This window comes from Asterias rubens, chromosome 1 (assembly GCF_902459465.1).
Source record: "Asterias rubens chromosome 1, eAstRub1.3, whole genome shotgun sequence".
NCBI classification, from domain to species: Eukaryota; Metazoa; Echinodermata; class Asteroidea; order Forcipulatida; family Asteriidae; genus Asterias; species Asterias rubens.
The window spans coordinates 10566300-10578391 of NC_047062.1; the positions used below are offsets into that span (position 1 = coordinate 10566300).

The 12092-nt window shown below is 38.2% G+C and overlaps 1 protein-coding gene across 1 annotated transcript in view; it reads left to right on the forward strand.

Moving 5' to 3' along the window:
• Positions 1-12092, forward strand: part of LOC117289038 (ryanodine receptor 2-like) — a gene marked incomplete in the record, with an annotated part of 186131 nt that overhangs the window by 108122 nt on the left and 65917 nt on the right. Inside the window, 7 exon segments of the mRNA XM_033769959.1 lie at positions 436-677; positions 1342-1423; positions 2744-2770; positions 7431-7573; positions 8748-8883; positions 9939-9992; positions 11738-11853. Of these exon segments, the coding sequence (XP_033625850.1) occupies positions 436-677; positions 1342-1423; positions 2744-2770; positions 7431-7573; positions 8748-8883; positions 9939-9992; positions 11738-11853 (800 nt within the window).

The window sequence follows — 12092 nt, forward strand, 5'->3', positions numbered from 1 at the left end:
TTGCTCTCGTGTCTGGCAGTGACTGCTTAGTGCACCACAGCACCTTGTGAAACCGGTCTCGTAATTCAACATTGTTAAAAACCTGTCTTCAAGATGTTTCTCTCTGTTCCAGCGCATTGCGTACCATGTTGGTACATATGTGTGCCTTATAACACTCCATTAATAATATTGTCATTATTGTTATATGGATCAGTTGAGAGCTGCATGATCCATTAAAGACACTGGAAACTATTGGTAATTGTAAAAGACCAGTCCTCTCACTTGGTGTACATCTCAACATATGCATAAAATGACTACCCTTTTTTAAGGTTTTATGCTAATAATTTTTTGAGTAATTACCAATAGTGTCCACTGCCTTTAATCACCTCTGTGCACTCCGTGAAAGAATAAAATCCAAAAAAGAACCTTACTACGAACCCTTTTGCTTCCCTTTAGCTCCGTCATGAAGCACAGCTCTGACGTGGTAAAAAAGGGTCTTGTCAGCTTCTTCCAGCACGCTGCTGATGACTTCACGGCCACCGTCCAGAATGTCAAGAATGGTCGCTTCACGCACATTAAGACAACACAGGTGGTCAAGGGTAGCATGGTGGTCAACTACGTACCAGGTGTTCTCATACCGGTTCTAACCAGCTTGTTCAGCCACCTCGGGAGGCACCAGTTTGGTCAGGATATACTCTGTAAGTTGATTATTCTTGAATCCTGAAGACGATCAGAGTATACTGATCGAAACGTTGAGTTTATGAAAAAGTTATAATATAGTAATAATAATAATAATAATAATAATAATAGAAACTTCTTTTTATATAGCGCATTGAACAATAAACATATCATTGAGCTTTACATTCGCCCAAAGATATTCCTTTTCTTGTCTGTCTGGCTGTTTTTTACAAGCTTGTGCTTACCAAAACGGCCTCGTACTCTTTTTATTTATTTATGTTTAATGTTACTTAATGATATGTTTTGCTTTACTCCGTAAGTAAAAGCACTCGCCTCTCACCAAGGTAACCCGGTTCGATACCTGGCCAGGGCCATAAGTGAGTTGAGTTGTGCAGTGGTTCTCTGCTATGCCACAAGAGTTTTCCCGACCATCCGATAACACTTTTGATCTCTCGCTGTGCTACGTGGTCATAATGGGTTGATGTGGCTGGCTACCAAAGGGGCCCTTGCATGCTGTACATGTACTTCTCGAACACGTTTTAGCCGCGTCCTTTGCAATTCAGCTCTTAGCTGCGAGTTTGGATGATTAGCCTCCAAAATTATTATTATTTATTGAAGCATAATTTCAGGAGGCCTGATTGTTGAGTAAATGTAATTGTGTTATTATTATTTTTATTTCCATAGTGGATCAGGTTCAAGTTGCCTGCTACAAACTCCTGAGCAGTCTTTACTCACTGGGAGCTGATAAGTCAATCTATGTAAACAGGTAAGTCGCAGAAGGCTGAAAAAGGGTCGCTTTTAAAAGAGAAGAAACCAAATTATACTCACTATTATTTAGACAAGAGCACGATTTCAAAGAGCCGCTGACCTCAGCAGAAAATGTTCCTATGTAAACTTGTCTTGCTACGTAAAAAACAACACGGGTCTTGACACTTGTAACCACGATGCTTCGTCCTTAGGATGGGATGTAATGTAAAGTCGTTGGTCCCGTGTGTTGTGTATAAACGCACATTAAAGAACCCAGTGCACTTATTATAAAGAGAAGGGATTAACCTGGTTTGATCAGCAATATGTTGCGCCACAGCACCTTGTACATGTAAAACATTACAAAATGGTATGTAGATATCTGGGTCTTATATTTGAAACATTCCTCCACATTCCTTGTAGAAAATAATGAGTACTTTGAGACGCCCTCCCAGTGAAATAAAGAGCTATTATAAGAACTGCGCATTATAGTAGCATTGAACCAGATTTTTTACTTAAATCTGACCAAATAACTGATGATATTATCAAGTGTGAGAAAGTAACCCATTTGAAGTGTCCAGTTCAATAGTTTGAACTGGAGTTTGTTCAATTCATGTAGCTATAAAGATGGACAGTGTACATGTATGCGAAAAAGTTGCTAAAATATCCACTTTTTCAAAAAAATTAATTAAAGCCAGTTTAAAGGCAGTGGACACTATTGGTAATTACTCAAAATAATTATTAGCATAAAACCTTACTTGGTTACGAGTTATGGGGAGAGGTTGATAATAAAAAACATTGTGAGAAACGGCTGTCTCTGAACGTAGTTTTCGAGAAAGAATTAATTTTCAAAGAATTTGATTTTGAGGTCTGGAAATCAAGCATCTGGAAGCACACAATTTCGTGTGACAAGGGTTTTTCTGTTCATAATTATCTCGCAACTTCGACGACCAATTGAGCTCAAATTTTCACAGGTTTGTTTTTGTATGCATATGTTGAGGAGACTTGTCTGTGACAATTACCAACAGTGTCCAATGTCTTTAAGTTACCTACCCTTAAACATCCTGTAAAATATTGTGTACCATAAACAAGTTACTGAATGCTTACCGAGTTTAATTTCATTCAGAGTCTCTAAACCGAAAGATGACTTTTTGCCTCCCCCATCAGTTAAGAGGAACATCATATACTAATTAGTGACAGTTATTAATTAGTTTATATTAATATTTATTTTGTTCTCCCGATGCACCGACATCATTACATGTTTATATACCCACGGCATGTTTATCTTTTTCTAATGTTCCGTCCCACGGTAACCGTGGTAACCACTTCTCTCGCCTTTCAGCATGGAGGTTAAGGAGAGCATCGACAGGTAATTGGAGTAACTAAACATCAAACACACAAACAGCACTGCATGCTCATAAACGATTGACACTTGCCTTCACACTGTTTGTCTCATTTTGTTTAAAGGGTTTCACATGTAGGTACTTTTTGTACGACACATTAAAAGTCTGCGGATTTACATTAAACTGACATGGTTTCAAGACAATTATTATAGAAAGCTTCCTTCAAAAAATTACTTGCTGAGGTGCTGTAGTTTTTGAGAATAGAGTAAAACAAATTTCACAAAAATACTTTTTGTCTCATTGAGGTGAAAACTATTTTGGCATGTTCAACGGATTTACGCGGCGCTCCTGAAAAACTTGCTCCATTTTCTAAAAAAATGTGACAACTAATGAAGCTGAAACTTCTACAGGAAAATTATAGTACATACTGACTGCATATTATGCCCATTGAACAGGGAATCATGTCTCGGCCATAAAATTGATCTACAAAAGGTACCTAAACCCTTTAATACTTGTGTGTATGCTAATGCATGTAGAATAAAGCCTGACATAACAGCTGCATACATGATTGATAACACTAGTTAAATGATATAGAAATGTTTGCGGTAACACCATGTAATGATGGTGTACATTGTGTTACCGAAAACGTGTACGAAACCAATGGGATCTGTTTGAGTATAATCAAAAGAGAGGCAATAGTGTCAGTCCACGGTTGAAGGCGTATACAAGCTTGCGTGTGTGTGTGTGTCTTTGTATGGGAAGTTCATACACCTGGAATTGATGATTAGGGATAACTCGCTGTTTAAGTATTTACACGTTTGGTGTGCCATACATGTATGAGCGTTTGTGTGAACAGGCTGTAACTGTGTGACACTAACATGCATAGTCATTGTAAACTCTTTGTGCGGTTTCAGCTCACTTAACAGATTTGCTACAACAAGACACCACTATCTAAGAAAAGTGTTTTTAAAGTGTGATTATGCTTTGCATGCTTAGACCCTATTCACAACGCGCAGCCACATACGCACGGCCATTTTGTCAAAACTTTTACAAAAGGATGGTACACATGTTTACCTATTCTGCATTTTCTGGGGAGTCCAGTCCTTTTGTGCACCTTTTGACGCACAAAATTGGGGACAGGAGATGTGTGTTTACACGTATGTGCACTGGGTGCTGTGAAAAGGGTCTAGCTATAAGAAGAAATCATATTCCAAAATATTGGAATGTTTGTGTTGTTGACATTTGCGAACATTATCGCTTTAAAGGTACCGTAATGTTGACTAGAATGGCTCCCAATGTTTGAAGTGATTTTGCATAGGAAGTGATTGCCTAAAGTGTTGGGATTTGATGAAACCAAAATTCAATGTGATACATATTTGTTTGAACTATTTATAAACACCAATATAAACCACAAGGGAAACTGACTGGGTAAATTTTTAAATGATTTTTGGGGTTGAACAAAGAATTGACTAGAGTGGGATTCGAACCAACGACCTCCGGACTAATGTGCCGGCGCTCTACCTACTGACTGCCGCTTCCCAGGTTGTATCATAATTTGGTTTGATCCCTGGCTACACGGCAGTTAACGGTTGTATGGCTTCTGACTGGCACCCGAACAAAGATATTGACAAAATAGGGACACTGCCAATATAGGGCTAGATAGCTCAGTTGGTAGGGCGCCGGCATGTTAATCCGGAGGTCGTTGGTTCGAATCCCATTCTAGTCAATTTTTTGTTCAACCCCAAAAATCTATTATAAATAGGCCACTTTCAAGCTTCTAAATTGAAGGCACATAATGACGTAGATGTCGTGACGACTTGATCATAAAACCGAATGATTCATTTCAATCAAATAAGGTTATTGAGTTTTAGACGTTTCATTAAGTGTGTCCATAGCTGATAAAACAAAAATTGTGATGAAGCATAAATTGTCTTGCTTTTTTTCAATTGAAACCCTTGTTGGATGTTCTTTTGCTCAAACAAAAACTCTCACACAAACGGAGTTGAGGATCCAATACTTTGTAAATAGCTGAACAATGTTGAACCTTCCTTATCAGCTGACATAATATAGCCTGGTACATCATAGGTATTTGTAGTCTCAGCAGCTGTGTAGACCCTTCTGGTGCACTGGTGGTAAACTCATTCATGGTTCACTTTAATAAAGCAACAGTAAGGTGGCACTAAAGGCATTTCAAAAATTGCGGCTTCTGCTCATCCCAGGTCAAAATTCCAGTTGAACTGGGTTTAACTAGAACTAGTTGAAAACCAGTTGATAAACTAGTTAAACACAGATAATACCAGTTGGTTTAATACGGAAAATGGACAGAAACCTAATGGTTTATAATTTCCACCTAGTTGAACTAAGTTAAACCTAGTCCAACCCAGTTGGTTAATATGGAAAATGGACGAGTTTGGTCTCTATCCAGTTGAACCAGTTGACACCAGTTAACTAGGTTCAACTGGAATTTTGACCTGGGATACTTTGGCTGTGACTGTGGCTTAAAGCCTCATCACACCGAACTCGTTCTCACTATGTTTTGAAAAATGTGGCCGAACGGGCTTAAACTGTTTGCAAACAGAGTGGGTGTGAGTAGCAATGTGTTCAGTTTGCACAAAGACCGGGTCCGTTTGTAGCACGTTCAGTGCATAAACAGACAGACCCAACTGATTACCAAAATTTAAGTAACTACAGGGTCAAATAATGGACAGTGTCCGGCTAAAGCCAGCCAAAACCCATTTTACGTTTTTTGTGGGACAGGTTTAGACGTTTTGAGAACTAGGTTGGTGTGACTCAGCCTTTTTGACCCGGTGTATGTCAGCTCTTGGCTTTCAGTACGAAGCATTAAAATGGCCGACAAGAAACAGATATAAGAGTTTGAGTAGATTCTGCTGCTTTTGTCTGGAAAAAGGGCTCTCACTATTAGCACTCTGGCACTTTCACTTTTTGCTACAATTGTTTTACATGTTCAGCCATGGAGTCTTCAAATCAATGGATCCAAGCAAACAATAATCACCTTTCACCAACATGTAATCCATCAACAAAAGGAAGCACCTCAGGTGTGATCTTTCCGCGACGGATTCCTCCGAAACTAATCAAGCCTTGATCTTGGTCTCTGATGGTTGCTCTCACCTTTCTTGCAAGCATGAAATAATAAACGCCATTCACTCATACACTATAATCATTTTCTGCACATGTTAATCTCACCATAAACAAGGCACGTTTTCAATAATTCTACTCACAAATTGAAACGTATTTTAATACATAAAGAGATCTTAATAACTAATCACACCTTGGCTTTTCAATTCATCGATGAAGTAAACTGCTATTCTTAACACTCTGTTTTTTTATCCCCACAGCTTTGTGGTGCAAACACAAATAGCTAACCATGCATAAAGCAATGCAGACAACTGGACGGGCCACTCCTTCATGTGATGCATTTATCAAAATTTGAATTGTGAACAGAAATTTGAACATGATCATTGTGAACTTTTTTTTCTTTGTAACAGGCATGATATTATTCCTACTTTAGTCTATAGTTTCTAGAAAACTGATTAAATAGCCTGAGCAGTCTATTTTTTTCACATAAAGCTCACACCATGTACAATTCACATGTACGTAGCCAAGTTCAGCTCTTATATAGATATTCCCAATGCTTTTTCCAAGGACCAAGTATAATGCCTGTTAGAAAGGGAGACTTGTTTCATAATTTGATCAGTTTTGGGGACTTACTTGTGCAACCCATCTTTCTGAATTTTTAGACTTTTCAAAAAAAATTCTTGAATGAGAAAGAAAAGTTGTAGCTGAAGAAAACTGCATCTCTTGTGAGTGTGTCCATGCTGCGCTTGTATAATGCAGTGGATGAATGCTATATTTTATGCATTGGACGTGTGGCACCGCACAAGCAAAACTTTTACTAAAATTATGATATAAGTGGCAGTAATTAATAGCTAATGTAGAGAAACAAATGTTTTCTGCTTTTACTAGAATTCTAAATGAGACTTAACTGTCAACTGTAAGTTTGTTTTTGAGTATTATCTGTTGTACTACACCTCATACATATTCAGCTATACCGGTACAATATAAGTGGAAATGCATCCAAGGTATTTTTTTGTCATGAACGCGCATGCGTACAAGGACCGGGGAGTAGTTCCATAATCATAAAGCGCATGACAAGTAGACTGGTGTCCGGGCTGACTGGTTGTCCGTCTACTTGTCATGCGTATTTACAATTTGCATAATACTCGCTTGTGGGCTTGGTAAACAACAAATATAGTAAATGGCGTGTGATGTTGAATGGACCAGTGAGAATTTGACTCTCAGTCATGAATATTTATGAGGTATAGTAATAGAGTATCAGAATTGTTTGGGAGAGAAGGCAGGCAGCAAGGTAGGTGGCATGTGACCCGTCATGCAAGATGTATATTCAGTATTGACCCAATTCACCTGACGTCATTATCCGAATAATCTTGGATGCACCATATTGGAGGTCAATGTCAACGTATAGTATTCAGAGAAGTGCGCATTTTAGGCGATGCGGCGTTAACATGTAAACCTATTGACCACCACCATGGTGAGCATGGCATCGGTCGCTATTGTGTGAGGCGCATGCAAGGGGTCAATTGACCCACTTTTAAAAGCAAATGTTTGTCAAACATTACCCGAGTTTTCTCTTTTGTCTTACATCAGGCATAGACCAGCTATTGGAGAGTTGTTGGCAGCCTTTGCTGGAGCCTTTCCCGTTGCCTTCCTAGAGCCCCACCTCAATAAACACAATGGTAGCTCCCTCCTCGGCCAGTTGGAGCTTAAAGGAGCAAACCGTGAAGGAGCAGGTCAGTATAAACATAGAGCAAGGACCAGGTCCTTGCTCTATGTTGTGAATGTGGTTAAAGCGGCAGTGTAACAGATTATTAGGTGGCAGGTTGGGTGCACTTTGAACACTCAGCATGGTGGTCATGTGAGCATTACAAGTCTTTATTGTTATCCTTATTATCAGGTGAGGTTTGTGGTACATGTAGCACCATGTAAATCTCTTTCTCCTCCTTAAAGGCAGTGGACACTATTGGTAATTACTCAAAATATTTATAAGCATAAAACCTTACTTGGTAACGAGTAATGGGGAGAGGTTGGTAGTATTGTGAGAAATGGCTCCCTCTGAAGTGGAGTAGTTTTCGAGAAAGAAGTAATTTTCCACGAATTTGATTTCGAGACCTCAGGTTTAGAATTTGAGGTCTCGAATCAAGCATCTGAACGCACACAACTTCGTGTGACAAGGGTGTTTTTTCTTTCATTATTATCTCGCAACTTTGACGACCGATGGAGCTCAAATTTTCACAGGTTTGTTATTTTATACATATGTTGAGATACACCAACTGTGCAGGCTAGTCTTTGACAATAACCAAAAGTGTCCAGTTTCTTTAAGACAATCGGATCATACTGATAGAAACATTGAGTCGTCAAGCACCGGTTCTTTTCAGAACTAACACTACTCAAAACAGATTTACACATGGTGCTACTGTACTCTCACCTAATTATCCAACCATGCAAAGTTTCAAAATCCTTACTCAGCTTGAAGGTGATGTTTGAAGATTTGCATGGTGTGGATGATAAGGGGTAACTGCTGGTATTAAACCATTTATAAATCTTTCTTGTGGAGGAGTAGTGAGTCTTGTAACAGTAGGTGGTTGTTTTCAAAGCCAACATTTCTCTCAACAAATATTTGTACACAGTCACCCTGCAATTTTACTAGTAAAATTTACTTTCTATTAGTCTGGTGGTAACATGTTCAGGGCTGTACGCTCCCCAGTGAGCTGAAAGAGAATACAGAAATGTTTTTGACCCAATTTGACCATGGCACTTATGTAAAGCACATCCATACATCATTGTTTAATGTGCCATATCAGTAGTAGATACTATTTATTGTTGTAACAAACAAAAGCAGTCTTTGAGTTGCATTTCTTTGACAGTATTTCATTTAACAACTTGTTGCTTCCCTTCTGAGAGTAGAGGAGCTCTTGAGACTCACATCAGGTATCCCCACCCTGGAAGCCGTCATGAAGGAACTAGATCAGATGGCCACTACGGGTGCCACATACTGTGAGGCACCCCACGTCATTGAAGTCATTCTACCTATGCTATGCAGGTAAGTTCAGAATGATAGAGGGGATCTATAGAGCTGTTGGCTAGAGTGCTAACTTACCTTAAAGGCACTGGACACTATTGGTAATCTCTCAAAATAGTTGCTAGCATAAAAACTTTCTTGGCGAAAGAAGTAAATTTCCACTAAAATGTTTGAGTTTGATTTTCAGACCTCAGAATTATGTTTTGAGGTCCCGAAATCAAGCATCTGGAAGCACACAGCTTTGTGTGACAAGGGTTTTTTTTCTTCCATTATTATCTCGCAACTTCGATGACCAATTGAGTTCAAATTTTCACAGGTTTGTTAATTTTGTGCGTATGGTGAGATACACCAAGTGAGAAGACTGATCTTCGGCAATTGCCTAAGGTGTCCAGTGTCTTTAAGTGTTAAAAGCTGAAAGGATTCATCTTGAATTTAAATCAAGTAGTTTTATATGGTCATTCTTTATCTAATGTCAATATGACAAGAAATTGAGTAATTGACTTGTGTATAACTTGTTGCCTCATTGCACAAAATTAAAGGGTGATCGCCTGCAAAAACTTATAGAAGAAAATCATCTCAGTCACACACATGTCATGTCATCGACCAGTAGGCTTAGAATAAATGTGTGCATATTGAATTAAGACTCAGCATTCCAGTCCTATGAGCGGAACATTGTGGCCAAATGAAGAGGATGTTACACCAGGGCTTTTTTTTTCATAGAGCTGCTAAGCAAAAACTATGTTTATAAACTTATTTGATAAGCATTATCAGGGAAGACGTCACAATTAAAACATTGATGAAATGATTATGTTGCCTTTTTGACTGTTTATTTTATCTGTAGTTTTTTTTATTTTTCATTCTTCTACATATAGCCCTATTTGAACTTGCAGAAATTGAGATTTCTGTGTTTTCTTTGCGGGTGCCCCCAAATGAGCATATTCTAAGGAGCAGAAGGATTTACTACAAATAGTTAACAGGATTTTAACTTTACATAATCTAATCTCCTCTTTGTTGGGATGAATCACAATTATCTAAACATAAAGTTTGCTTAATTAATGATTCTGTTCTACCCCAAGCTATCTTCATTTCTGGTGGACACAAGGTCCCGATAACATCTGCCGGAGGCAAGGGTGAATATGTGTTTATTCCAGTCTGTAGTTCAATTAGTGGTTTTCTTTAAGTTTCAGTACCTGGTAATTGGTTCTTTTTGTTACTTTTTGTAACACAAAACACAATTTCCACAGATTTACATTAAACTTACACCTTTCAAATATAATGATAGTAGAAAGCATACCTTAAAAGTTTAGTTGCTGAGGTGCTGTAGTTTTTGAGAAATGAGTAAAACAATGTAATGAAAATATGTTTTCACATGCTAAAATAATTTTCGTCTCATGATCACCGAGACGAAAATTATTTTCATGACATTGTTTTACTCATTTCTCAAAAACTACAGCACCTCAGCACGTAATATTTTCAGGGAAGCTTTCTACTATCATTATCTTCAAACTGTGTAAGTTTAATGTAAATATGTGGACATTGTGTCTTTTGTCCTACAAAAAGTACATACACCGTTGTGCAGTTGTTTCACTTGACAGAATTGTATTTTGTTGTTGAAGTATTTTATTCCATTCCTGGTTCAGGTAGTTATTGCATGTCATGGTGTAAGAGTATTTTAAAGGTCATTGTGCTTTCTGTACTTTGATTTCTGATTGACCTGTTTGTAATTCTTCATGTTGAAATACTTTCTGCAAAGTGTTGAAGCGCCTCTCTAGTCTTGATTCAAGGACGGTAGAATTTGCTGCTCATACTCTACACAATATAATCCTTGCTGAAAATTAGCACAAGTACTCATGTACTCATGTGTGTTTGCGCAGAGGCACTTTACGAGCGGCAAAGGTGGCAAAAGGTACTAGTTCAAGACTAGCGCTCTTGCACAGAGCCACTTAACGTTTGGCAAAAAGTACTAGCATCACTAGCGCTCATACAAGCACTGATGTATTTGCGCAGAGGCACTTAACAAGTGGCAAAAAGTACTAGTACAAGACTAGCGCTCTTGCACAGAGGCACTCTACGTTGGGCATAAAGTACTAGCATCCCTAGCACTCATACATGTCATACAAGTGCTCCTGTATTTGCGTAGAGAACTTTCACACCTGAATAAGGAAACCCTGAAGAAGGATGTCAAGTTCAGGTAAAAATTGATGCTATCTACACTTGTACATGTAGCAGCTAAACTCCAAAGAAAGACGTACAGAACAATTCAGTCTGCGTGCATTTGTTTTTGAACTAAGCTTGGTATAGTGAAAGAGATGTACACTTGTCTTGATTGTGATAGAAACATACCGTAGTTGCATTGAATGACTTGCATGAATCATAAGTCACTTTCCTTTAGTCAGATTATTTTTAGAATTTATCAAATCCTTACTATCCCAAAACTCAGACCTCCCTTGACACGCCTAAGTGTTACTGATTCACACAGCTTTGTGTTACGTAGATTCAAAATATTTATTATCGCGATAAAAAAACATGAAGTTTTGCCTTCCAAGTGTTCTAGGGGATTACATTAAAAAAAAGAGAGGGCATATAAAACAATGGGGAACTTTTGAGCCACTAGGTGTCAGCAGACTTGCCAGATAAATCCATTGTTCTTGGTTATAGTGCACATTTTCATAACGACCTAAACAATGGAAATTTACCTTGTAACTGCATGCTGCCACCTAGCATTCAAAAATCACCCACTGACTATCATCTCAAAATTGTGCAATTTCTATCACGGTTACATGCAGCTGTTCTTATGTGATAAGCAAATATTGTAAGACTCTTTTACTCAGTTGCTTATTGTTGTCCTCTTCATTGTCTTTGATTGGTTATATAGCAATTACTGGACCATGGTCAACTCAACCCATCTGAACATCACTCTGGGTAACGTGTTGACGCTCATCAAACACAACCTCGGATCTGATGATTCACCGTGGATGACACGTATAGCCGGTCAGTATTTACATCTCTTCAGTTTTTTTCGCAATATCCTCTCTCAAATTTCGATCAGCCACGCCTTCTAAGAACAAAATATTTGGGTATTCTTTTTTTTCTTCGTAAATTGATAGTTACCCTTCACAGGAAAACCATAAAAAGGTCACTAAAGGAGTTTGGGGAGGGGTATTTAAAGATTGATCACTTTTTGTGCACCAAATTTTATTTATTTTAGAAAACAGTCATAAAGAATATTG